At 33.1% G+C, this 27,228-nt stretch overlaps 4 protein-coding genes across 5 annotated transcripts; 2 read left to right on the top strand and 2 right to left on the bottom strand.

The window, feature by feature from the left end:
• Nucleotides 1-360: 360 nt before the first annotated feature.
• On the top strand, nucleotides 361-2,286 carry LOC105796838 (translationally-controlled tumor protein homolog). The gene is made up of 5 exons (XM_012626665.2): nucleotides 361-528; nucleotides 1,296-1,369; nucleotides 1,472-1,600; nucleotides 1,687-1,844; nucleotides 1,926-2,286. Exons 1-5 carry the CDS (start codon nucleotides 501-503, stop codon nucleotides 2,041-2,043), a joined length of 507 nt encoding a protein of 168 aa, XP_012482119.1. The 5' UTR covers nucleotides 361-500; the 3' UTR covers nucleotides 2,044-2,286.
• LOC105796837 (uncharacterized) lies at nucleotides 1,939-8,459 on the bottom strand. Of its 2 annotated transcripts, none has more exons than XM_052628046.1 (13): nucleotides 8,114-8,459; nucleotides 7,838-8,021; nucleotides 7,672-7,740; nucleotides 7,498-7,596; nucleotides 7,183-7,262; nucleotides 6,934-7,088; nucleotides 6,282-6,862; nucleotides 5,214-5,911; nucleotides 4,713-4,797; nucleotides 4,432-4,483; nucleotides 4,276-4,325; nucleotides 4,101-4,148; nucleotides 1,939-3,970 (listed from the first exon to the last, which is right to left on the bottom strand). In XM_052628046.1, exons 1-13 carry the CDS (start codon nucleotides 8,404-8,406, stop codon nucleotides 3,794-3,796), a joined length of 2,571 nt encoding a protein of 856 aa, XP_052484006.1. In that variant the 5' UTR covers nucleotides 8,407-8,459; the 3' UTR covers nucleotides 1,939-3,793. The 2 variants fall into 2 exon arrangements, with proteins under 2 accessions (XP_052484006.1, XP_012482118.1); XM_012626664.2 differs by having other exon boundaries at nucleotides 6,282-6,850; nucleotides 8,114-8,458.
• Nucleotides 8,460-11,799: 3,340 nt separating this feature from the next.
• LOC105796836 (uncharacterized) lies at nucleotides 11,800-13,432 on the top strand. Its single transcript, XM_012626663.2, has 5 exons — nucleotides 11,800-12,211; nucleotides 12,301-12,407; nucleotides 12,492-12,636; nucleotides 12,727-12,921; nucleotides 13,002-13,432. The coding sequence occupies exons 1-5, from the start codon at nucleotides 11,993-11,995 to the stop codon at nucleotides 13,236-13,238; spliced, it is 903 nt and encodes a 300-aa protein (XP_012482117.1). The 5' UTR covers nucleotides 11,800-11,992; the 3' UTR covers nucleotides 13,239-13,432.
• Nucleotides 13,433-13,585: 153 nt separating this feature from the next.
• LOC105796835 (xyloglucan 6-xylosyltransferase 2) lies at nucleotides 13,586-15,245 on the bottom strand. The gene has a single exon (XM_012626662.2). The coding sequence runs from the start codon at nucleotides 15,109-15,111 to the stop codon at nucleotides 13,768-13,770; it is 1,344 nt and encodes a 447-aa protein (XP_012482116.1). The 5' UTR covers nucleotides 15,112-15,245; the 3' UTR covers nucleotides 13,586-13,767.
• Between the last annotated feature and the right edge of the window lie 11,983 nt (nucleotides 15,246-27,228).

The raw sequence follows: 27,228 nt of genomic DNA, 5'->3' as shown, positions 1-27,228 counted from the left end.
GTGTGACAGATAAGTGATACTTTAGTCTATAATATCACCATATAATGACAAGGTCTAAAAATTCATAACCAACTAAGGGTGAGTTTGGATGGGCGGTGCGTTTACCTGCGGCTAGTATAAAAACAGCGGTGGCGGTGAAATTAAATACTGTAGCGATACTGTAGTGTGAGACAAAAAGTAAGCTAAACGCACCGCAACGCACCGCACCGCACTCAATCGCCCATCCAAACCCACCCTAAATGTAACAATTGGGGCGGAGAACAAGAAAATCCCTATCCCAGTATAGGACACACTTGTTCCTATTCCCAAACAAAAGGTAAAACCAAGATATTCGCTTTAGCTTTAACCTTAAGCTCAAACCTCCACCGAAACCCTCGCTTATAAATACCATCCGTCCGATCTTTTCAAGCCCCTCTTTCGCTCTCTCTCGCCGCCGCCTGCGTCTCTCTCTTCATCTCTCTGAACCAAAAAGTCTTTAGCTTTTCGCTTCGAGAGAGACCATGTTGGTTTACCAGGATCTCATCTCCGGTATTAACTCTTTTGCTTCTTTTTTTAACCCAACATTCTCTCTGATCTTGATTTGTGTTTTCATTGATTTGTATCGCTTTTCGTTTAGTTTTATAGCTTTTGCGGTTTTTATTAGATCTGTGTTTACTAATCCATGTTTGGGTTTATTTGTTTTTTTTTGTTTGTTTTAATCGATAAAAAAGTAGAGATCCCAACAAAACTCAACCTCAAAACAGATTTTAGCTATTGAGTCTATTAAATTTTAGTGAGCTTGGGTGTTTAAAAAGCTGGAAGAAGAACGGATCTTTTTTATTGCTCTGCATAGAGTTATTAATTTCAGCTGTCGGGTCTTCAAATTCTAGTATCTTACTGTTTTTAAAGCTAAAAAAGATGGGTGCTTTTGTTTAGGGTTATTTATTTTGTTGATGCAAGTGTGTTGGTGGAATGGAGTTGACTTTTTAAATCATGGCTTTTTTAGCTTATGAGATTCAGCGTCCGCAAATTTTAGCTGTTGGGTTTAATAATTGTGGTAACCTGGGTTTTTGTTTTTAATGCTAAAATTCATAGATCTTTGATTATTGTGCTTAGGGTTTAATTTAGTTGCTTGTTATTGCAAGTTTGTTCCGCATTGTAGGACCAAGGCAAGTTGAACAAACTATGTTCTTGGTGTTTCTTAAAGCTAAAATATAGGGATTTTTTATTGCTATACTTAGGGGAATCTTGTTGATGCAAGCGTGTTGGTTAGCTTTGCCGTGTTGAGTTGAATGAATTATGATGATTAATTTCAGGTGACGAGCTTCTTTCTGACTCATTTTCCTACAAGGAAATCGAGAATGGGATGCTGTGGGAAGTTGAGGGAAAGGTTAGTATATTGGGAAATTGTTAGCTTACAAGGTTTTAGATTTTTCATACTGCGAAAAGGGATCTAAATGCAGTTTGCCTGATTTTTTTTGCTGCTTTTTAGTGGGTTGTGCAAGGAGCTATTGATGTTGACATTGGTGCCAATCCTTCAGCCGAAGATGCTGATGAGGATGAAGGTGTTGATGACCAATCTGTGAAGGTTGTTGACATTGTTGACACTTTCAGGCTTCAGGTTAGTCAGTTCTAATTCAAAACTATTTCACACTTATCAACTTTCAAGGTAGAACTTGAATAGTATATTCCATTACACACTTGCAGGAGCAACCCCCTTTCGACAAGAAGCAGTTTGTCGTGTTCATGAAGAAGTTCATCAAGAACTTGACACCGAAACTGGATGCGGAAAAGCAAGAGTCCTTCAAGAAAAACATTGAGGGAGCAACCAAGTTTTTGCTTTCAAAATTGAAGGACCTTCAATTGTGAGTTGCCTACCTCTTATCGTACTTTGTCAAATTCTTTTCGGTTTTTAGTAGAACTAAAAATCTGGGTTTTTGTTGCAGTTTTGTCGGAGAGAGCATGCACGATGATGGATGTTTGGTATTTGCTTACTACAAGGATGGTGCTGTTGACCCGACATTTTTGTACTTTGCCTATGCATTGAAGGAGGTCAAGTGCTGAGGTTTGAAGCAAAGGGAAAAAAAGTGGTTGCTGAAGAATTTAGTCCTTTTTATTATTGCTTTTGTCTCTTATTTTCAGTACTCTGCTAAAGACATAAATTATTTATGGTTTTTGATGTTTTTGATTTAATTGTTTGTTGTTTTATCATGGAATGGTTTCTATTTTTATGGGTTGTCTAAACAATAATTTAACTCTTTGTTCTATTACTACTTAAGTTTATTGGAAGGAGGTTTTTGGGACAAATATGGCATGTTAAACATAATATTATGACTAAATTTTAATTATTTTAAATGCAAAATTCATAAACCTATGAAAATACTCAAGCTATTTGTTTGTCTCTAATTAGACTTTTTAAATGAGCATATGTTCGAGTGTTTTGATATCTAAACTATAATGGATGATATGGATTAATTTGTGCATTTTCAGAATTGTCAGGTTTAAATTTTCTTGAAGATTTACACGTAACCAGAATTTAAGAACATCAAACTTTGTTGGTAAATTTAAGTAGTGCATGAAATAAAAAGCATCTTAAATGGTTTACTCCATTATCACTTCATCCTTTGTTAGAAACTTATTGTGTGACGTTAGTTTTGTGAACTTGCTCTTCGGTTCAGGCTTTGACAACATCTTAAATGATACTGATTTCTTGGTTCCGAATGGTCAACACAACAAAAAATCAAACAATATGAAATGAAATATATACAAGATCATATCGAATTTACATGGTATTTTAAATAAGACTAAATGTTCAAATTAGGATCTAACCAAAAAGAAATTATTCACGTAAAAAGCGGTTATATAAAAGCTCAACATTTATAGAAGTGCTCAAATATTGCTTAAAAAACAGAGAGAACATAATAAAAACATAATGTAAAATCTAATATATGGCATTCGAGTATTTTCAAGAAGGGTTAACCTGCACTTTTAAAAATTTTAGCTCCTATTTAAAACCAATTATATCATTGACTTTTAATAATAATGAACAAAATGAAGAAAAATAACTTAAAAATGAGGGCAAAGAAATCAAGAAAGATTGTAAAAATATTAATATACATTCATTTTATACCTTATAATAACAAAACTGAATGGTTTTTAACCCATTTAATCGAGTTTTACAAAATCACATTTTCTTTGATAATACAATACAGTACCAACTGTTAAATTTGACAAAGGTCACTAAAATCAACCATCACCCATGTGCTGCTGAATTAAGCTAATCCCAATGCTTTATTGTTATACAAGAGAAAAAGGTTGAAATTTTTCATAATTTGATTTCCATTACAGATTCTTTTTTAATTTAAAACAAAAGAAAAAGTTACACAATTCAGAAATAATAGTAAACAAGTTATTTTGATACATTTCTTGATTTCAGCATTCATTCCATCCATTGGTAAGTGATACAATATCTATATTTTTATCATAATTACATTATACATACAATTAACTATGCCAAATGAAATTAGGTCTTACAAGAATCACAATTATTTTTCTTTTTTCTTCTTTTTTTTGAAAACCAAAAATGCAGAAAGCAATGTATGTCAGGTTTTAGTTTCCTACAATGTTCCATTCCCAGACTTATGTTGCTCCGATTCTTCAGTTTTTTTTTTCAAGTACCCATTAGATAAGGATATGACCTTCCAAAAAGATCCACAGATGCACAAGAAAACCAAAAAAAAAATTGAACATACCAGTATCCGATGATCTCACTCCGAAAAGTAACTTTGTACAGGGCTAACATTGTTGTTTGATTTCAGACAAGCTGCACGACGGCAGCTACTCTCAAGGCGCCATTTTGAAGAAGATCAGCAAGTTCATCAAACAACAAAGCTGTCCTCCATCCCCAACCTTTGGGAGCTTTTGGTAGAAGAGTGCCCCTCTGTTTGAAGCTTCCGAACACCATTACATCTCGCTTTGATGGACAAATTAGCTGGAAAAATGAAGGTATGAAAACAGAAGGTCATCATAACTATGAATAAGGGAACAGATTGCAAATGCTTCGATTTGAACTTAAACTTACTAGATTTTTGAATTCTACATTAAGTAATAGAATCTATTACCTGATAACGAGCGGTGACCTTTTCCCGCGAATCGATAAACATGTGAACCTGAAAAGTGAAAACAGGATGTTTCGTATTATTCAAAAGCTCCAGTTAACAAATATAGCAAAAGATTGTTTTCCATGGATTAAATGAAAGACCATCTCAAGCTTTGATTTGGCAAAACAGGGCTGACCTTTCCAAGAGAATCAGTTATTTCAGCTTTCCGACGGTGAAGAAATAGTCCTGTGATGGGAGAAAACTATATTGAGAAAACAACTGCAAAATTGTCTTTTATGACCTTGGAAAAACAAAAGGATAAGTTCTCAAGTTTTTAGCCTTAGAACATTACCCAGAGTCCTACGTCCTTGAGGATCTTCATCATTAAAGGCCTGAACACTAACCTGAAAATTGAAACCAATCTTATAACGTAAATCTTCATACAAACATGGAATATAAAATTAAAAAGCTTAATAAATAAAGAAATGTGCAAGAACATCAGGTTATTGGTTTCATAATTTTCTTTCAGATAAACAATCGAACCTATTCTGATTAAATAAGATATTAAGACAGTTGTGGAGTTGGAACTAAATCAGTCCTGGGGTTCTGAAAGGGTCTTTCATATTCAAATACCTTCCACAATGAACCGGCATAAAAGAACTCGGGAGAGTGCTTGACTTGACCATCACTGAGCCTGTGCACATCCTCAAATTGAACCCTGTAGAGCCAGCAAAAGATTTACAGAGCATTATCAGAATAAGTCTTTGACTAACAAAAACAAAAAAAAGGAAAAAGACAAATACTGACAAGATCTATGGATTTTAACAAAGGCAATATATAACAAATTGCACCCTAAAATCCCTACAAATGTGCTCTTGCTTCTCTAGAACATAAGAAGTACGTCATGTGTTAGACACAAGATCAAGAATGGCAAACCTATCAGTAAGTAATATAGTTGAATTACCGAAAACAAATTATTTCCAACAAAATAGTATAATGCGCAAGACACCAAGTGGAAGAATTTCCACCAACAACTATATGCACCAACTTCCATAGTTTATGGAAGCTTTTATATTACTTATTTGAAATTACAAAGCACAAACCAACAGTTATACAAAACAAGAAAAAAATTACCCAAAACGGAAGGAAGGGAAGTGACTTAGAGGGGTTTTCAAGTCCAATGATATAGAAGAACTAGTTGCATTCTCCCAGTCAATTCCAATGGCTCGATCTGGTGTCTCTAACATCTGCATGGCAATCCCACTAGTAGCTGGCCTTGCAATAGAAGTCATAGGCACTTTGCTTTGGGGATCCAACTCGCAACTCCTCTCTGTTTGTTCTTCACGAACATTAATGGCATTACTAGTTCCTCCTTGGCTTAACTCCACCAGAGCTGTTAAGCCACCTCCAGACATGTCTCCATTATGGTCGGCTCTAGCCTCTGAATCCTCATTAGCAGGAGACTGCTGGCCAATTCTGTTGCCCATACCAAAGGGCACACGAGAAAAGACAAAACGTGTTGGAGTCCACAAAGTTGCAGGAACAGAAGTAGCACCACGTCCAATACCTGCAAGCCCATCAATAGCCCCCCTAACCTGCACTCTAACTGGCCTAAAAAGGCCATTTCCTTCATCTTGAGCATTGTCGGCCACATACACATTTCTGATGTTACCAGTTAGATGACTTTGGTCATGCTCTTGCACATAATAGCCTGTAGTAGCTACTCCATGTTGAATACCAAATGGCTGCCTGCAACTGCATTGCATACTAGTAAGGCAGCAATTTTTGCAAGTGTCAGCTCCAATTTCTTGCACCCTCTGGCGTAATAGCATCTACATTATGGCCATACAAGCAAAAACAATCAAATCCTCATCAAAGCCACATGCAGAGGCCAAATTTTTCCACAAGAGGAGGCCAAAATTTCAAGGAATTGTAAATGCTTATATTACAAAGGGAGAAACTCCCAAGATAAAAAGAATAGAAGTCTTTGCCATCTTCCATAAGTCTAAAATATAAAAACTCAAAATACCACCAGGTTCAATGAGTTCCTAAATATTTAACCTAAAACCCATTCATCAATTTCAATTGTGTTTGTCACCAGAATAACCGTTAACATGCTGATATATCCAGACTTCAACAGGTATTTCTTAATACAGCGTCAGACATAACAGAAAAGGAAGCACATGGGTGCAGAAAACAAACCTGCAGCCAAAGGCCATCATTCAGAGCTTTGCAAGGAAACCCCAATTCTTCAAGTTGTTTCCTCACATTCAAAAGTGCCTCAAAGGACATATTGCAATATAGAAGAGAACCCCCTTCAAATATATTAACAAAAGCATCATATTCCTCACCACCAACCCCACAGTTCCCTTTTGCATAGCTTTTTACCTGTCTTTTACCCACAACCCTGCCACCCCAAGACAAAGAAGCCATGCTACATCTTCCCCAATCATTTAACATGAGCCCACTACAGGAAGAATCCTCAGAAGAGCAATGCTTTGATTGATCACTTGCAAGCCAATTATTGTTATTCAACTGGTAGCACGAGCCTTCCTCAGATGGCCCCTCCATGGCCATTCCTCCACTTGTTCCATCACCAATTGGCATTTCAACATATGAATGTGAAGTTCTTATACCCTCTGAAAATGAACTACTCATTGATGAAGACTGATCCATGCTACAGGGGCACAGAGATTCTGAACGAGCATATTTAGGCCGCTGAACCTGTTGGTCAGCGCTAGATATTCCTGCTGGTATGTCAACTACACAACCTGCAAGATCAGCTGGGAGCTTCTAAGTTCTGAGTAGTTATCTTTTAAACTTAAATGTCTCAATTCAGATTCCAATTTCTTACCATGAAAGCTATCAACTAAATTTTTTCCCTTTCCTTTAGAAGACTCAAGAGAAGTGCCGACATCTATCTCAGAAGAGGAGGAACTTCCTTGACCAGATCTTTCCGGCTGGTAAAAAGCATCTTTTGCGAGAAGGGTGTACAATGCCAGTTCAAACCTTTTGATAAAAACAAACACAATAGATCACCCAACAGTATAAAAACAAACCGCCAAACCCAAGTTTAAGAAACAGGACTGCAAATAAATCCTACCGTTTTTCTTCACTAGATACCCACAGCTCATCAGATGTCAGTAATGCATGTAACGTCTGAGATGAAAGTTTAGGAAGCACCTATCCATGATGAGGAAAACCCAATGACCAATCAGATAAGCATACTGGAAAACTCATAAGAAATAACATTCACCATTAACCTACATTCCACAAAAATGTTGCCTACTTAAAATTCACTCTCTAGCATTCTAATTAGTTCCTCTACAATTTAGTCATGATAATAAAATAACGAATAGATATTAACTTGAGTTGATAAAAAGTAAAAACACCAAAACTGTAACCTTTTAAGCTTTACCTCTTTCAATTCCATGGCACCACTTTGACAAAGATAGCCCCAGCAAGCACTCCTCACCCTTTCTCCATGTACCCCATAATCTTGATTCTCGGCAAAAACCTATATTTTACATCCCAATTTTGATTAAAAAAAGTAGAGAAAAAAAAAAGAAATTTGTTAAATTATAGTTCAAACCTGATATGCTAAGAAATTCGAAGTCCAGAGCTCAGATATAATAAAATCCGTACATATAGCACATAGATCCTACAAGCAGTTTCGAATTCACAAAATTATAAACCAATAAAAAATTTTAATTTATTACCTCTGAAATGATTAAAAAACCATTTAACTTTAAAAGAACCTGAAGATCAAGAAATGAAGCAGCAGCTAAAACGCGAAACGCATTATTATCATTAAGCTTGGGATGGTGTCCGTACAAATAAGCCAACGCGACCGCGATTGCTTCGCCGTTAACGTTGCTGTCGTCGACGTTTAGCGTTACAACCGGAGAATTAGCTTCTTTCCAAGGCCCGTGAAGCATATTCCTCAATTATTAAAAAAAAACTAAAATTAGTTTATAATTATAAAAAATTAAAACTTAGGTTTTTATTTTTATTATTTGTCATTCGTTTTAAACCTGAAGTAAGAGCTACGGGAGAGGATTAAGCGGTGGAGGTGGTAGGTGGATCCCATGGCGTTAACGACAATGTCAGAGAAGGAACCGCCGTTGAAACCTTCCATTCGGATATGTTCGCAAAGGGAATTGAGGTTACAATCGAAGGCTCTGAGTTCGCTGCAGCTACGGTCGTTCTCAGAGTGCTGTGGTGGAGGAGGCGGTGGCGGTGGAATCGACATTTTCAATTGCGGCTGGTGATGGTGGTGGTGCGTTGGTTGTCCGTACGATCGGTGCTTCGAGAATTGCGGTTCCATCCGAAAGGTCGCCGTTTATGGACATGAGGAAGAGAAAAGAGCTTTTTTTCTTCTTCTTTTTAGTTTATTAATTAGTCAGTGATTGAAAGTTTAACCCAAAACGCATCGTTTTGACTATATTAAGAACCTTTCTTTTGTCGAATCGGATTAAATTAGATTATCAAAGCTAAATAGTTATTAAAAGTTTTTATCAAATTTTGCTGTTAGTCCCTGTACTATGTGTAAATTAAAGATTTAGTCATTATGCTCTAATTTGGTAAATTTAGTTCCTACACTTTCTGAATTTTGAAATTTTAATCCTGATCTAAAGGGTAGCAATTAAATCTACTAAGTTAAATTTTGCTACTAGTTATGTTACTATGCGTAAGTTGTAAATTTAGTCTATATTCTCCAATTTGATCATTTTATTTCTTACGCTTTTTGAATTTTGAAATTTTAGTCTTAACTTAAACAATATCTATTAAATCCGTTAACTAAAATAGCTTGGCATTTCTATGAGTATTATGAGAAAATAGTAAGTTAGTATGACATTACACATACGATAATATATTTGTTGCATGAAATTTTGAAAATAACATAACAAGTGTAAGAATGATGTTTCAAAATTTGAAAGTAAAAGGATTTTAAATGACCAAATTAAAATACAGAAACTAAATCCACGTCATACACCTAATATAAAGGCTAATAAAAGAATCTGACCAAAGTTCTCTATAAATAGTGTATATCACATAACTTAAAGGGATAAATCTCAAAACTACATATATTATACTTCCTCCACGTGTCCTTCCACATGTCATAAACGGGCATGCCACATGTTTAACATGTCCATGTCCATGCTGGGTGAACCTCTAATCAAGCGAGCCTAGCGAATCTTGGATTATAGTAAACTTACAAACTTTCATGGGACCACCCTCGCCAGATGCACATAAGGTATTAGACTAATTGATTGCCCAATTATCCTAAAATGTTATATCCTAAAATGTCACATCGCTGCCACTACAAGAAAACAATGTATAACTCCACTGTCAGTAAGCTTAGGACGTGTGTACTTTTTTTATTCCCATATTTAAGTTTACCATGACACTTGAGAGAGGGGGTAAGACATAAAAACTTATTCTCCTTCTTCTATCCAACCAAACCTAACCTTCCAAGATTTACAACCAAACATTTCAAACAATGGCTCTCCGCCCCTACTAAGGGTGAACCACCATCATAACCACCACCTTCTCTTCCTTCTTAATCACACTGGTTAACAACACGAAATTTGGTTCAATGTGCAATATTATATACGAACTTTGATCTTGTGATGCTTTATACATGAAATATGAACTTAATTCACTTTTTCACAAATTACTAACACAATTGTCGATATAGCACCATTTTAAGTATACATACTGTAATACAAATAATTATATATACCTAATATAAAAATAAATTGATGTATTTATTCCTTTATATATATGCAATTGAATCAAAATTAAAATTTTATATATACATTTGAACCACAATTAAAATTTTATATATATAATTATACCAAATCAAAATTCATGTATCAAATTACACATCTAATCAAAGTTCACATGTAACTTTGAAATTTATCCCATAACTTAATTATGTCATATTAAATTTGTAAATTATGTATATTAAACACTTTAATGTTATCTTCTACAAGCCCTACGTGCATATGACACGTGATTAATGGACTTATGGTCGATTTATCAACTCAATTAATAATAAAATTTGAAATTGAGTTGAACTCGAATTAATTTTCAAAATTTGAACTTGATTGAAGAAAAAATCGAATTTTTTAAACTTATTCAATTAAGCTCGTTAGCTAGTAAAATTAAATTTAATTCCTATACTCAATTTCAAGACTAATTATTTGTCCATTTGAAATTATATTGGTCCTTATCCAAGAAAGAAGATTTGAGGAAGTGATGATTCAAACAGATAGCTTGAAGGCGGTCAAAGCTATTTAGGAATTGTCCTTGACAAATTCGAACTCCACCCTCATTAGAAGAATTCATCAACTTTTAGCGAAGGTCGGACATTGGGTCATGCAACACATTCCCAGGGAGTCTAATATAATTATTGATTGTATAGTAAAATTTACTTTTAATACAATCAAAATCCAACGGTGCTTGAAGAGATTCCAATGGAGGTGTTAGCAATTTCTCCTATTGTTAAAGCAAGTGTTAGCCTTGCTCAAAAGTCTCCGATGTAATTAATTTGTTTTCAATTTTGCTTCTTTCCACAAAAAAACAATGGAAAATTTTAGAGTTAATTAAATTAAGCTCATGGTTTACTTAAGCACTAAAATAATCAATAGCTCAAAGCTCAACTTGACCATTATGAAGTTGAATTTATGTCCCTTTTAGTTCATACTTTATAGGGTAAAATTGCATTTTATTCCCTCTGAATTTTTGAAAAATTATAATTTAATTGAAGTTTTTGTAATGCAAATTTGTTGCGATTGGCCTCCAATTAAACCTAAAGAACTTGCCAACATAGATATCTCATCCTGACAAGAGGAGCTATAGGTGTTCATGAAATGGGCTTTGTTTAGTTGTTTAAATCTCATAATAGCTCAAATTCTAACTACATTAATATTTTTATTTTTTTATAATTGAATTTTAAATAATTTTTTAATTATGTTTTAAAGAGCGAAATAATTATCAATTTTAAAAATATAAAAATAAGTTTATTTATTTAATATTATGTTTAGGAAAATCAATAATTTAAATTTAAAAAAGAAAAAAAAACAGTAGGCGTAGAGGTGCTCATGAGCCGGGTTGGACTGGATTTAGGCCGAGTCTAAGCATGATGTTAACATACTTTATACTTGTCTAAGTCCGACCAAACCGAAGTATATGCTTAAAATTTTGCCCAAATCCGCCCATATTTGCAAAAGATTAACCTAAGTCTATTTTTGGCCTATTCATATTATATTTTAGATTTTTTTAAAAATATTTATATTATATTATTTTAATATTAATATTTTTTTATTTATTGAAATCTTTATATAATCTTAACATATTTTAATGTTTACGTTAGACTAGTATTATATATTTAGTATAGATTTATTTTTTTAATGTATAACATAATATATAAAAATAACATAGTATAAAATATTATAAACTTGAGAACGGGTCAGGTCAAGCTTAGATTTTGAATATTTAAGCTCAAACCCGACCATATTTTAAACATGCCTAATTTTTTACCCAAACCTAAATCTAATATTTTTGTTCAAATCCTCTTAAATTTTGGACAAGCCTTTAGACCTATCCCAACTATGAACGGGTCTATTAGGGAGTTAGAGAAAATTGATGGCCACTTTAAAGATTCGACCGTTAGAATATAAAAGTCTAACGTCTCTTCTTTCCTTTCTTTCTTGAAAATTTGAATTTTTGCAACGTTCTTTAACCCTTATCTCTTTTTCCCTATCAAAAAGTAAATTCAATTTCTCTAACCTTTTATAGATTCAAATTTTGCCTAAAAAAATCCGATTCTCATAGCTTCGAACCACTCTGTTTTGAGATCATAGATTTTTCCTCTCGCTTTCTGCTCAGAGCAAAAAAAAAAAAAAATGGCGTTGCGACCCATAGATAATGCACTCTCCATTGTACCAGACGGTCTCAGACCCAAGAAACAAGCCAAAGTGTCGATTCAACCCCAGAAAAAAGCTTCCGAGATCAGCGTAAACGATGAGAACAAAGCTCCTTTACCGCAACCCATAGATGCCTCCGTTGATTATGTCGCTTCCGAGGATCTCAAACCCTTTCAAGACCCAGAATCAAACATCCAAGTAAATCCATTTTTACTATTTACTTTTTAAAAAATGAAGTAAAACCCTGTTTGCAATTTCACGATTCTGATTCGGTTTGATGTTTTCAGAGCTTAGTTGAAGGATTAGATTCGAAGGATTGGGTTAAGGTTTGTCAGTCGTTGAACGATGCTAGGCGTTTCTCTTTATATCACCCAGGTCTACTGCTTCCTGTCCTGTAAGATTCGAACTTCTTATTTTTAGTGCCTGGATATGTATCGAACAAGGGTGTTGAACTGATAAAATGTATGTGATTATGCAGAGAGAAGGTGATGTTGGTAGTGGTAAAGTCAATGAAGAACCCGAGAAGTGCTCTTTGCAAGACTTCGATTATGGCTGCTTCAGATATCTTCAATGCCTACGGCGAAAAATTGCTTTCAACTGATTCTAGTGCATTTGATCAGCTGGTGGGTAGCCCAATTGACCCTGATCATCATTTCTCTTTTCCGGTTTTCGAGTTTCTGCTTTGATGAGTTAAATTTGTGGTGGATTTACAGTTACTGCAGTTGTTACTGAAAGCCTCTCAGGACAAGAAGTTTGTGTGTGAAGAAGCCGATAAGTCGCTGACAGCAATGGTTAACTCCATTGCTGCTTTACCCCTGCTTCAAAAGCTCCGCGGATTTGTTAACCATGGCAACCTTAGAGTCAGAGCCAAAGCTGCAGTTTCCATTTCCAATTCTGTTTACAAAATGGTAAAACTACTAAGAAAACTCCATGGCTAAGTTGTTGTTTTCCATTCATAGAATGTTGAACATTGCCCAACTCATTGCAGGGATCAGAAGAAATCAAAGAGTTCGGGTCAGTTACCTTGCTTCAAATGGCTTCGGATTTGCTAAACGATAGGCTGCCAGAGGCCAGAGAAGCAGCAAGAAGCATTGTACTTTCAGTATACGAGGCATTTACAGAAAACGAAAAGCTGGATACGGAGGAGGATTGGCAAAGCTTTTGCCAGTCAAATTTATCAATGATTCAAGCTCAGTTGATGATCAAAGTCGTTTCTTCCCAGTAAGAGTTCAAAGTAGAAGCTTTAGAGAAGCAGCACATATAGTAGAATAACACTATGGGATTGGACTTCTGTCATGTAAATGCTGCTTTTACATGGTTTCTAAGTAGTCTGCTATTTGCTATAGAACTCTTGTTTCCTACACTTTGTTCTTTTTCAATGATGGAATAAACACAAGCATTTCAAGCAGTTCCAACCTACTGTGGTTTGCCCTTTACTTCTTCTTGAAGTAACCCATGTCTCGACACTTGTATCCGACACATCCAAACATGAAAAACGAACAGTTCATCAAATGCAAAGTAGAATCAGCCAACATATATCTAACATTATATATAAAGCAGAATTAGCCAAAATGACATGCAAATACCAGCTATATATCAGTTAAAATTTTCCTTTCTATAAATAATACAAAAATTATTGAGTATGGTCCAATCTCTCAAAGAGAAAAGGATTGGCAATGGAGTGGAAATTGACAAGTCAAAGAATAAATATCAAGAACAATGTATGACTATCACATGTCAACGTGTCCAAGGCATTATGAAGAAGGAGAGACCTTAACAGCTTTAAACGATGGATGAAGCAATCCCAACTCATCTTTAACTTCAAGTGGATTAGCGGTCTCATTCCTAACTCGTTTAACTCTCCGACTAGCCAGCGATTTATGCGTAAACCCATACATTTGCAAGATCTGATTATCGCCAAAATTGAAAGCTCTATCCATTTGTCTCAAACACCTCTCGACAGAATAATCCCCGAACTTGCCGCACGGTTTACACCCAACGAAATGAGTAACCAAAGGCCATCGATGATCCCCTAATCCAGGATGATAGTTCTCTATCATTTCCTCGTAACGATCCACCAAAATCCCCCAATAACCATGCAAATAATAAGCATTCTCTAGATATACTTTTTCACCCCATTTAGCTCTTTCCTTGACCAACAAGTAAACTATGGCGGACTGATCATCGGCTTCAAAAACTGGCCTATCCTTTAACTCCCTAGTCAAAATTTTCCCAGCTTCTTCCCTAACCTTCCCTTTCGGACCCATAGGAGCCCAAGCATCTAAAAGATCAAGCGACCATTGACAATTCCTTAACAAGAAACTACCCGTGTTTAAACCAATCCAATTCTTATCATTGTAAACCATTTCATTCCACCCATGCATGACCATATTGAAATCTTTGTACCTTTCCCATGGGAGCTCGTACGCCATATCCGTAAACATCGCATCACTGTCCATCCACCAAAGGAACTCGATTTCGGGATGGGAAAGCAATAGCTTCCTAATCAATGGTAGTTTTGCCCAAAACCCCGCCATTTCCGCATCCAATAACGCCATGTTGTAAAAAATCTCGATCCCGTGTAACCTGCAGTAATCGATCTTGTTCTTTATCGATTTCAATAAGTAATGATCACCGACCGGGTTTTCGCACGGTTTGGGTGATGAACCGGTGACGAGGAGGACACGGGGCTTGTTTGGACCGATGAAGTTTGGGAAATCCGGGTTGGTTTTGAGCCATTCGGATCTTTGTTGATCCCAATCGGATATTTTAGGTCCGAGAGAGTACGGCTTGTTCGGGTCGGGTTTTTCCTTTTCTCCTTCTTCTTCATCGATGAGAATCTTGGCGATATCAAATTCCGCGTAGCTCTTATTGTCGTTGTTGTCACCCTGAGCGGCGTCGTTTTGAGCTTCTTCGAGTAAGCGGCGGGACTCAACCCGCTTGCTATGAGCGTCGGAGTGGTGGTTTTGGTTTTCATCGGCGGAGTAACCGGGATTTACGGGGTTGAAGGTGCCATGTAGGACGATGACCGCTACTACAAAGCAGAGAACGATTATTTTGGCTCGGGAGCGGCGAACCTTTAACCACCGGTTCAACATGATGGTTTCCTTGCCGGCTCCAGCAACAGGTCCCTATTGTAAATAAATAGAAAAATCGAGGGAAAGCAAGTCAAGACGGTGGAATAGGAAAGTGAAGAAGGAAGGAAGAAAAAAAAGAGAGGGAAAATTGAAAAGAAACAAATGGAAAGCTGTAAACAGAGAGAGAATCGGTTAATAATTTAATATTTTATTTTGGTCAAATTTTGCTTTCAGTATCTATACTTTGATGAATTTTGATATTTAGTCCTTTTACTTAAAATGTTTTAAAAAAATTCTTACATTTTTTACTTAAGAATCTTAATCCATTCATTAACATCATTAGTTTTTCTGATGAATTTGATCAACTTTACATGTTAATTAGGCTATTCTCATATCATGGACATTTAGTTGATAAAAAATAAACATGTGTTTGGGCTCCAACTATATATGAAGTCAAGCCCAGTCAAACACCTAAATTGAAAACAAAATTCTTTTAACGATGTTTTCTCCGTTCATAAGACTTAAATCGAGACTTTACTTAACGAGTATCAAACACCTTACTATACACGAGAATTGGTAAAATAATTAGACTAAGATTTTGGTGTGATAATTAAGCGAAGTTGACAAGTTTCAATGAAAAATACTAACGTATTAATTATGGACTAAGATTTTTAAATAAAAATAAAATGTATAAAAATTAAATCTTAAATTATTTCAAAGTATAGGGACTGAAAATAAAATTTAACCTTTTAATTTAGGTGTTTAACGGGAGCACGTTGTGGTGATTTACTTACAGCCGCAGTCGATGCGAAAGGTGGGGCCTGGTAAGAGTAGATCTACGGCGGTGGGGCTTTCACTCGTAGTGTTAGTCAAATCGTCCAGGTCATGACTTCATGGACTCCCACTCACATGGGTTGTTTAACGTTAACAACCTGATTAATATATATTTAAATTATAAGATTTTGATTTATGCTATTTTAAGGACGGCCGAAAATAAAAAATTAAGAGCTTGGCATTTGAATGAGTTGGCTGTTCTAGATCTACTATACAATTATATATCGGATTTAAATTCAATTTAAGTAATAATATTTTAAAATTTTAAATATAAAAATATAAAAATAATTTTAATATATTTTAACCTTAAAATGAGTTGATAAGTCGAGCCAAGTTGACTTGAAAATTTTTAGAATCAAGTTGCAATTTATTTGATCCATGGATAGCTCTAGTATTGAGTTAACTCACGACATCAATTCAATTATAATTAGTAGTATATATACATATAATGTATTATTTGGTATTTGGGTTTGATATTTTTTTTCTAATGCGGCACTTGTATTATTTTTTGGTTCGATTTGATAGAAGTTATATATTTTGGTGCAAAATGTAACAATGTTCATAATATCATCATGTTTGAATTTTTCATGATTTTGTTATTAGAATAAATTTAATGTTAATTGCGAATTTGTTTAGTTTTGAGTTTAATTTGTTAAATAGGGTGATTTAATAAAAGTTAATAACTAATTATTAGTTAATTATGAATTTTCATCAAATCAACTTTAAAACCCGAATTAAACATTAAAATTTAACATTGTTACCTTCAAGAACCGTAATGTATAACTTTTGTTAAATACATGTATCACGTTAGAAAAAGTGTCAAACTTAGGTACCAAATTATATATTATGCCATGTATATACTATTATCTAAACCCTTAAGTTGATGTCACAAGTCAATCGAACATCGACTCAATTAAAAAAATCATTATTTATATAAAATAAATTATTTTATTATAAAGATATTTTTATTCTTTTAAATTATGTCATATAAAATCAATAAAATCTCATATCTACATTCAATTTAACTTTTTAACCAATATTTTATTTAAATTTTTATAAACTTTAAATAAATATATTAGCATTATTGGTACCTACATAATCTAATATTTATTAAATGTGTTGGTTGAAGGTTTTCATTTTATGTCTAAAATTATTGTTTCGAGAGAATATCTAAGTTTCCAATAAATTTCAACATTATTGTGTTATGCATACGAGTTTCGCCATTAGATGACCTTCACTGCAACACCATGATTCATGCCCACAAAGTTCCGTCTATATGATTTCTCTACGAATATTATTTTAATAGAATTTGAATAAAATGTGAGTCAAGTGTCTTATAAAACCTATCTATTACGAGAAAATAATGATCATTTATCACTCACACATTTTATAACCTAAACGATGTCACATTACTTAATTAACAAGGCCGGAGACAATCATGTGTCCCACAAAATCAACTTTATAATAAACCCTGTATTAGGGAAAATGTTCATTCATCCGTATTGCCCCAACCTTTTTGTAGCTCTTTCTTTTCCTTCCCTTTCTTCCGTCTCTCTCGTTTACTATTTTTATTATCTTCATCACCTGCACAATACGATTCTCCATCAAAATAGGGTGAACTATTCTTGAATTTTACCACATCCTCCTTCACACCACTTTCTTGTACCAACAAGTTGCATTTTCATATATTAGTTTAATAAATAACTAAATATTTATTAAAACTAACTAATATTTGGGTTTAGTACCAATAAAAGCCCATTTCCAAAATTATTTATGGAAATGGGCCGTTCTTAAAAATAATAACGGTTATGGACCAAAAACCCAAAAACACACTGACGCGGACGCGTTTTTAGGGGATAACCCAGAAAAAGGCTTCCACGTCAGCGCTTTTTTTCTTGTGTCAGGCAAAAGTGTTCTGACGTGGACGCACTTTTGGCCGTGTAATCCCCAGTGGGTTATTTGCTAGTTAGGGACTAGGTTTAGGGTTTGATTAAGGTTTAGGAAAATTTAAATTAGGGTATTAGGTTTTTAATTGTTTAGGGTTTAATTAAATTATAAAAAATTGTTTAGACTTTTGGCCATTGTAACACTTGATCTACCGGCTATTATAAAAAATTATAAAAATATTAATTAAATTATAAAAATGAAATAAAAATAATATTAAAAATTAGAATTAACCCTTACCATTTCCATTTGGTTGACAGTGATATGTTTTTAATCAAGACGAATTAATTGTTAGGTTATTGCTAACACGATCAAATTTTTAGAAATTATATAATAATAATTTAGACAAAAATAAAAAAAATTAGAGAGCTTTAAGAGCTTTTTTGAAAAATTTAGAGAAAAATTTGGAAGAATAATAAAATTTGGTGTGAAGAAATAGGTTGGGGGTTTATACTTTTTTTTTTCTTGACCGTTGGAGGCCTAATGGTCAGATTTTTAAATGGCCATTGGAGGTGACCGTTGGGGGAAAACACGGCCAAAAACACATCCTCGTCAGCGCTTTTTAGTAAAGTGCGTCCACGTCAAAGCGCTTTTGCCTAACACAAGGAAAAAAACAGTGATGTTGAAGCATTTTTCTGGGTTATCCCCTGAAAACGCATCTACATCAACGCGTTTTTGAGTTTTTGGTCTATACCCAATATTATTTTTAGAAATGACTCATTTCCGTAAATAATTTCAGAAATGGGCCTTTATTGGTACTAAACTCCTAATATTTCCCAATAATAATTAAACAAATTTGAACCTAATAATTAACCTAAAAAATTTGTAAAATGCAAAGACATAAACATATACTTGACCTAACTATGGGCCGGGCTGGACCAATACAAAAATTTATGCCTGTTTTCTAGTCTTGGGCTCGGCCTAGCCCGAAAAATGGGCCTAAAATTTTATCTAAGCTTGATCCAGATAAAAAATGCTAAACTTGAGTCCAGCATAGCCCGTCCATATTAATTTTTTTATATTATTCTTGATATAAAAATAAGTTTAAATATATATATATATAATACATCCAATGTAACAGCCCGATTTTGGGTCTAGTTGGAACAGTGGTTTTGGGACCACAAATCCGACGAGAAAAAAAATATAATGGCCTGAATTTTCAGAGGTGTCGGAATGGTGATTCGAGATCACTAAATTAGACAAATGGGTAGAAAATATTATTAATTTAGTGAGTATAAGTTAAATGTGAAGTTAGAAAAAATTTTGAAATAGTGAATAGTACACTAGAAATAAATATTAAAATAATTAGAATCGAAAATGAGGTATTGAGACCTCGGGGATTTTAAACCGAGCCATAAAAATTTTTATAAATATTTATGTAGTGTTAAAAATTTAGTATTAAAGTTTCGTTAAGAAATTTTAAAGTTCCGATAATTAATTGAACAAAAAGGACTAAATTGTAACAAATACAAAATTATGAGAAATGATTAAATAGCTTAAATGATAAAAGGAAGAGGGCTTAAAAGGCAAATAGACCCAAGGTCTATTTGGGTTGGACGGCAAAGGCATGAAATCAGCAACAAAGTAAGGAGAATTAAGGGCAAAATTGGAATATTGCAAAATTTACTTAATAAAGTTAGGACCAAAGTGGAATTATCTAGATTTCTCTTTATTTTTCTGCATTCTCATCAGCGAAAACACCATATAAGGGTTTTTTTTTAAGCTGGTTCTTCCTATTTTTACTGCAGGTAAGTTCAATTCTTGATTATTTCTTGAAAATTTTGTGTTTTTGTGACTTTTACAACTAGGCTCAATTATTGTATTCATTAGTTTTTGATTCTATGAAAGAAGTTGAAAGTTGCTATGAATACATGCTGGAAGTATATGATGATTTAGCATGGGATTAGAGCTTTAAATTGTTCATATCCTGATTTTATTGAAAGAATTGAATAAAAATGAATGTTTGGGACCTAATAGTAAAAGAGTTTGAAGATAGAGTTATATGTGGAAATTCTGAATTTCAATAGTTGTGAAACAACTTATAATGTATAGATAAAGTATTAATTGAGAAAATTAAATTAATTGAGGGGTTAATTGAGAAAGGACCAAGGACCGAATTGTATAAACTGTGAAATTTGGGGCAAAAAGGAAATCAACATTAGAGGGTGAATAAAATATGAAATTAAAGCTCATTGAGTCTAGTTTCTCATAGAAGAAACAGGGTAAGCAATGAAATTGTAAATCATGAGATATAATAAATTTTGTGAAAAAATGTTAGAATGATTTCAGGTTCCCCTGTTCTGACTTTGGAAAATCATCAAAAATTGAAGAAAAATAATTATGATTTATAATTTATATGATTAGAATCCTTAATGAGTCTATTTTCAAAGGAAATAAACAGAAACATCATCCGAATTCTATACAATTAGATAATTTATTTTTAGTGAAGAGTGGTCGGAACTGTCAGACAGCGAAACAGGGGAAGCTTTAAAGAATAAACTTTACTATTTGGATGAACCCAAAATTCTGAAAATTTTATGGTAAGAAGGTATGTGAGTCTAGTTTCAGGAAAAATTAACGGATCTTAATTTGGAGCTCTGTAGCTCCGGATAAAAATAATTTAGTGACTTTGACTTGGATAAACAACTTTGAATATACATGTGAGTGAATAGTGAAATTATAGCTAGTGTTGTTTAAGTGTGTTATACACATTAAGGATGTGGAATGGAGAGGAGGAGGAGGAAAAATTAGGAAATATATGAATGATTTGTGTATCATTGGTCATATGTTTAATTATAATTGATAAACGATGAAATAGAAATGATGTATATATTTGTGCAGTATTGGTCATGGTTTAAACTTATGTGGGAAAATAAAATTTTTAGTACGTGTGTATTGTATTTTGGTATATGATTTGGCATGAAGTAATGTCGTGAATGGGTATTGAATTAACACATGTTGGAAAGTTTGATATATGAATAAATATTGTGATCATGAAAGGGTGGTAAGGTTTAAATTATGAAATCTTTAGTGAAATGGTTTATTATGTGATTATTTCCAAAAGAATTATATTTCAATGTACTAGTTTGCGACTATGGTTGAATGATGTGTTTATATCTTGTGTGATGTGCATAGGAAACGTGTGTGGAAAGGTAATGAAATAGTAAGTTCATATGGCTGAAAATTAATGATTAAATGTTAATTTCATGAATTATATAATGTATGATGAGATATATTTATTGTTGAAATGAGAATAAAATAAAAATGCGAAAACCGAATAAATGATCAAATTGAGCGGAACGCCGGATTTGAGTACTTCTGATCAGTGACAAAGTGATAAGTGGTAGCTTTAGCTACACTTATCTGATCAAGTGACAAAGTGATAAGTGATAGCTTTAGCTACACTTATCTGATCAAGTGACAAAGTGATAAGTGATAGCTTTAGCTACACTTATCTGATCAAGTGATAAAGTGATAAGTGATAGCTTTAGCTACACTTATCTGATCAAGTGACAAAGTGATAAGTGGTAGTTTTAGCTACACTTATCTGATCAAGTGATAAAGTGATAAGTGGTAGCCTAGCTACACTTATCTGATAAGAGACAAGTGATAAGTGATCATACGTAAGACCATAGTTATACTATGGCAAAGTGGAAGTGAAGTACTCAATTTTCCGTAACCGTTCCCTAATTTGATTAAGGATGGTAAGTGACAAATGGGCCCAAAAGAATTAAAGTAAATGGTTAAGTGGTAGTGTATTTATACTAGGATGACGTTGTTATTTTAAAGTGACATTTTCATTGCAAAAATTGAGAATTTCATAAATGTGTTATTGAATGGTATAATCGATAAATGTTTAGTTAAATGGTAAGTATGTATTAGTGTTGAACTTAATGTCATTGAGTTGTACGTGAATTAAATGGAAATTGCTAGTTATATGATTTAAATTGTGAGCATGAAAAATTGCGAATTGAATGGAATGGAAATGAAGCATTGAATTGCATGAGTATGTATCAGGTCTCGTAGGCCCTAATTATTATGATTATAATATTTTGAGGATGTTGACACTATTTTTTGATGAAAACGGGGTTGACTTGGATTTTGAAAAATGAAATGGGAGTCGCCACCAATCCTTTTTTATGAGGTGTGATTGGATCACCTCGAAAAGTGGTTGTTTTTAATAAATGGTTTGATTTTATTAAAACAACAAGTTTGGTCCACGAAATTGAAAAACGGGTTCGGAGTCGATTCGCATACGAGGAAGGATTAGCACCCTCGATACGCCCAAAATTGGTACCTAGTTGATTACTTAATGTCTTAATGTCGAAAATTGAGAACTTTGGAGACTTTTAAAAAAATACGATCATTGTATTAAAACGTTGAAAATTTTCAGGAAAATGGCATGTTTCACGTTATTCGAGAAAGAGAATTGTATCCAGTAAGTTAGGGCACAATGTCTCGAATTCCCAATACGCGAATGAAAATGCTTGTTCAAAAGATATTTAACTATCTTGGATAAAAAAAAGGGGTCACGACCAGTAAGTTAGGACACGATCCTTTTTTAATTCCCGATATCGTTTAAAACTTGAGTTTGAAAAGATTCATGTAATAAAGTTTAAAAGAATATTCAATTGTTTAAATCAAATGAAGAAATCGCAACCCAATACGTTAGGGCACAATTTCTCAAAATATTAAACATTGAATATTGCATTTATTTCAAAAAATCCTCGTCTCGAGAAAACATCGTGTCGCATCCAATGCGTTAGGACACAACGTATTAAATTTTCGATAACGAGCTTTTTATCATTTTTAAAAGAGTAATCCCGATTATTTAGATTCAACGAAAAAATCGGAACCCAATACGTTAGGGCTCGATTCTCTCGAAGATCTAAAATACCGAATATTACTTATATTTTTAAAATTTCTTTTTTGAAATCTAAATAAAAAAATGGGTGTAATGGAATGATGATGATAATGTAAGTAAAATAACACGAGCGAAATAAAAGATAAGTAAATAAGAAGTCACATATATATAAATAAAATCAATCACATATGTACAATAATAAACAAATATAAAGCATAACAAATAATAATAACGGACATGTAAATAAATAAATAAATGAAGAAAATAAATAAAAGATATACACATATGAATTATAAAATATAAAAATATAAGTATTTACATATATATATATATATAAATAGGTTATAAAATACAAAAATATATATAAGTATGTACATTATAAAAACGTGTGTATGTACATAAATTTATAATAATATGAAAAATACATGTATATATATGTATTTTAAAATTATTATATAAGAAAATATGTAAGTATGTATATATGCGTATATATATATAGAATATATAAAATTATAAAACATAAAAATATATATAAGTATGTATATATATAAATAAACAAATTATGAAAACATGAAAAATATAAAGAATATAAGCATGCACATGTACATATATAGCAAAATTGGAAATAGCAAATATATATATATATATATGAGGAAATAATAATATTAATAATATAATATTAATGGTGTAATATATTATTAAACATTAAATATGTATATGTGCATGTATATATATATATATATAGTAAGATTTGAAGTAAAAAAGGACAATATCACACTTAAATGACAAAATAACCAAAAATAAATAAAAGGATTAAAATGCAATATAAACTAAATTGACAGGATAAATTAAGAAAAGATAAAACCAAACATAGGGACTAATTTTAAAGGCGAGGAAAAAAAAGAGGACTAATTGGGAAAATATACCGCACCGACCAAACGGCACCTTTCAAGTGAGGCACGTACATGGTCTAGGGATCCAATCGAAACAGATACGAAAATTCGTGGCCAAAATTGAAAAAAACAGAGAAACCACATTGAATACGTCGCAAAGGAGGAGGGGCTTATTGCGTAAATATCCCCTCACGCCTAAACACGCGGATCTCCATGCGGTCGGGTGGGGTCAAAAGCGGGTGATGCTATTTAAACCAAAATTTTCTGAAAAGAAACCCTCATTTCAGCCACCCTTTTTTAAAAAAAAATTCAAAAACCCACACTCTCTCAAACGTCCGCCATCACGCCCCGTCATGTCGCGTGACCTAAGGCCGGCGTCGCGCAAAACAGTTTTTTTAGCCTTCGTTAAAAGTCATCCTTGAGAGCTATGCTCTCTCGACTCGCTAGACCAAAGAAAAGAAGGCTTCTATCTCCTTTAGGCCGAATCGGACACGGAGAAGAAGCCTCCACCGGCGAGGTCGCGGTCGGCTCGGTAAGTCCCTCTTTGTTTCTTTTTAGATTTTAGAGAAATGGAATTGAAATAAAATAAAAAAAAAGGAAAATAAAACCTCTGAAAAAGAAATGAAAACAGAGAAATAAAAGGTAAAATCACCTTGAAACTTTGCTTTTTTTTTTATTTCTATCTATTGAATCTGTTTTTTTTTTTTTTGCCTTACAAAAATTGCTCCCCCCCCACTTTACATTGTTTTTTCAAGGCTTATAAAGCCGAAAATCAACCCATTCTCTGCCCCCTTTTGTTGCTTTTATTTCCTTTTTTATGTTGCTTGTAGGTACTTGACGAAGGCAGAGGTGTGGCTTGCCGTTTTGGTGTAAGGTCGACTGGCGGTGGCGACCTCAAGGCAGGGTATCTGAAGGCGCACATGGAGGCAAGTGGCGCCTTAGGGTTTCAATTCCTACTGAAACCAGTTAAGGTTTCGGGCCGTTTGGGCCATTAATTTGTTTGGGCTTGTGGGTTCATTGGGCTGAAAATTGGGGTTTGTCTGTTATTGTAATTGGGCTGAAAATTGGGCTGTACAGAGGATATATTGTGAAAAGTTATAGAAGCATGTTAATTATTTTGAAAGTTTTAATTTAGATGAAATTTTATAACTCGGTTAAATACGTTTACAAGTGTATGTGTTTTAGTAATGCCTCGTACCCTATTCCGCTGTTGGATACCGGTAAAGGGTGTTACATCCAATATACTAAAAGTATTAAAATAAATGATTCTCAACAAATTAAAAATACATTAAAAAAATCTTTATATTTAAATAACACTAAAATAGTTACAACTTAACAAGCAAATGCCTCTAAAATAGTAGTAAAATTAATAATAAAACAAAAGTTATATAATATCCGAACAATAACAATAAAATAGTAGCAATATAATAACAAAATGATAGCAAAACAACATCAAAATTACAACAAAGAACATTAAAACAACAGTGAAAAAATTTAGGCAAATTCGAGTTGAGCTCAGGCCAAAAAAATCTTACCCGAGGCTCGACCCGTTTAGAAAATGAACCTTATTTTTTGTTCAAACTTATTTTTCGGGCTTATATTTTTGTCCAAGTCCTCCCATTTTTTGGACGGACCTTCAGGCATGAGTGAGTGGCTCGACCCATGATTAGGTCTAGCATATACTTATCTAGATTAAATATGTAATTTATTTTCTTAGAAATATATGTTAAACCTTTGGTTAAATTAGAAAAATGTACCAATAAGTATTGGATTAATAGTGAGGTACATTACAATTTTAACGAGAGAATATGAGTTTGAATCTTAAAAACGACATCATTAAGATATGAAGTCATAAATTTCAAATATAAATTGTAAAATGTACGTTAAAGATATCAAAAAATTAAATTAGAAAATGTAATAATTAATTTGCAACAATTAAATATAAATAGTAAATTAAGGATTCATACCAGGCAAAACTAAAGTAAATTTATATATTTTCGTAATTGTTTTATATAAGTAATATTATAATAATCTAATCATTGAATTATCAATATAAATGTATTTGCATTTAGAGGTGATAATAGGTTGGGCTACTCGGCTCGGCCCAATGGCCCGCCCGAAAAATGGGAGGGTTCGGATACAAATATAGGCTCGAAATATGAGTTTGGGCAAAAAAACGAGGCCCGTTTAGAAAACGGGTCGGGCCTCGGGTAAAACTTTTTTTGCCCAGGCCTAGCCCGAATTATATATTATATATATATTTTTTATTTTTAATCAAATATATTTTTTAATCAAATATATATTAAATATATACTTTTTTGGTGTTGTAAAATTTAATATGGGCCGGGTCGGGCTCGGGCTTAGCAATTTTCTTTCGGTCCAGGCATTTTAGGCCAATATTTTGGGTCGGGCCTAGAAAACGGCCTAAAATTTTGTCTAGGCCCGACCCGAACACGGCCCGACCCATGATCACCTCTATTTGCATTACACGTAAGTAGTTAGAAAATTTTAATTTACTTTGAACTTGATAAGCATGATTTATATGAAAAAAATATTAAATATGACGGTTGAATTATTAAAATATTAACCATACAAAAAATTATGAAAATGTGTATATAAAAATTTCCTTCCGACCATTCCACAATTTGAAAAAAATAGATGAGTTTGGATTATTCATATACAAGTATGATGGTGTTTATGTTGTACATACTACATAGACCCTTGGATTTTAAATAAATCGTTAAACCATGGCTCATATTTTGAATTAGTCTTCGAACATCAAAATATTTTAATATTCGAAGTATCAATGTTGTATCATTCAGGCATTTATGTCGGCCTAACAATCAACTTGAGTGACAGATGCTAGCTAGAATCTAATGTGGATCATATCTACAATACGCGGACCAGACTTTAAATATATTTGTACTTATTGTATGGTTAACTTTTTAAAAAGTAGTCCTCCTAAATTTTAATGACCATTTTTGTTTTATTAACCCATCAAATCTATGTTGTCCATGTAACATGTATACACATATTTTAATCAAGGCTCAAGATGATGTTGGAAGAACTTGGTTGATAAAATGCCAATACTTTAAAAGTTAAATTAGAATATTTTGATGTCTAGACTTGATTTAAAATCTAGATCATAATTTGGGAATATAGCGAAATTTAAGCACAATTTTTCAATTTCAAAGCAAGGATTAAAAATAGGAAGTTCATGACTCGATTGAATTTAGATTTGATTTCAAAAATATTCTATATTCAAGGTTGACTTGTCTGTTCAAATGGGAACTAAAAATTATTTAAATTTAATTATAAAATTTATAAAATTATTTTAAACAGTAAAATTGATCCGAGCAGGATGGTTTTAATATTTTTAAGGTAAACTATATTAGAGATCACTCTAATTTTTTTATCAATTTAGTCACTATTATTAAAAAATGATCAAAATTATCACTTAGCTATTAAATCCTTAACGGATTGTTGATTGGGCTAGCAAAAAAAGGAAAAAAAAAAATCTTTTAGACCCTTTAAAAATTATAAGATTTCAATTAACACCATTGTTATACCGTGAAGTTTTAATTTTTTATGCTTAGGCAAAGG

The sequence above is a fragment of the Gossypium raimondii genome, chromosome 3 (assembly GCF_025698545.1).
Source record: "Gossypium raimondii isolate GPD5lz chromosome 3, ASM2569854v1, whole genome shotgun sequence".
NCBI lineage: Eukaryota > Viridiplantae > Streptophyta > Magnoliopsida > Malvales > Malvaceae > Gossypium > Gossypium raimondii.
Note: the sequence above shows the minus strand (reverse complement) of the source record. Positions and strands in the feature narration are given on the sequence as shown.

Bases quoted from the DNA above. Each gene is read 5' to 3' on its own strand.
- LOC105796838 (XM_012626665.2), top strand. From the start codon at position 501: ATGTTGGTTTACCAGGATCTCATCTCCG. The intron at 529-1,295 runs GTATTAACTCTT...GATTAATTTCAG, and splicing joins TTACCAGGATCTCATCTCCG to GTGACGAGCTTCTTTCTGAC. The intron at 1,370-1,471 runs GTTAGTATATTG...GCTGCTTTTTAG, and splicing joins TGTGGGAAGTTGAGGGAAAG to TGGGTTGTGCAAGGAGCTAT.
- LOC105796837 (XM_052628046.1), bottom strand. From the start codon at position 8,406: ATGGAACCGCAATTCTCGAAGCACCGATCGTACGGACAACCAACGCAC. The intron at 7,597-7,671 runs GTTTGAACTATA...TGTAAAATATAG, and splicing joins CGAATTTCTTAGCATATCAG to GTTTTTGCCGAGAATCAAGA. The intron at 3,971-4,100 runs GTAATAGATTCT...TCATTTTTCCAG, and splicing joins AGGTCACCGCTCGTTATCAG to CTAATTTGTCCATCAAAGCG.
- LOC105796836 (XM_012626663.2), top strand. From the start codon at position 11,993: ATGGCGTTGCGACCCATAGATAATGCACTCTCCATTGTACCAGACGGT. The intron at 12,212-12,300 runs GTAAATCCATTT...TGATGTTTTCAG, and splicing joins ACCCAGAATCAAACATCCAA to AGCTTAGTTGAAGGATTAGA. The intron at 12,922-13,001 runs GTAAAACTACTA...AACTCATTGCAG, and splicing joins CCAATTCTGTTTACAAAATG to GGATCAGAAGAAATCAAAGA.
- LOC105796835 (XM_012626662.2), bottom strand. From the start codon at position 15,111: ATGTTGAACCGGTGGTTAAAGGTTCGCCGCTCCCGAGCCAAAATAATC.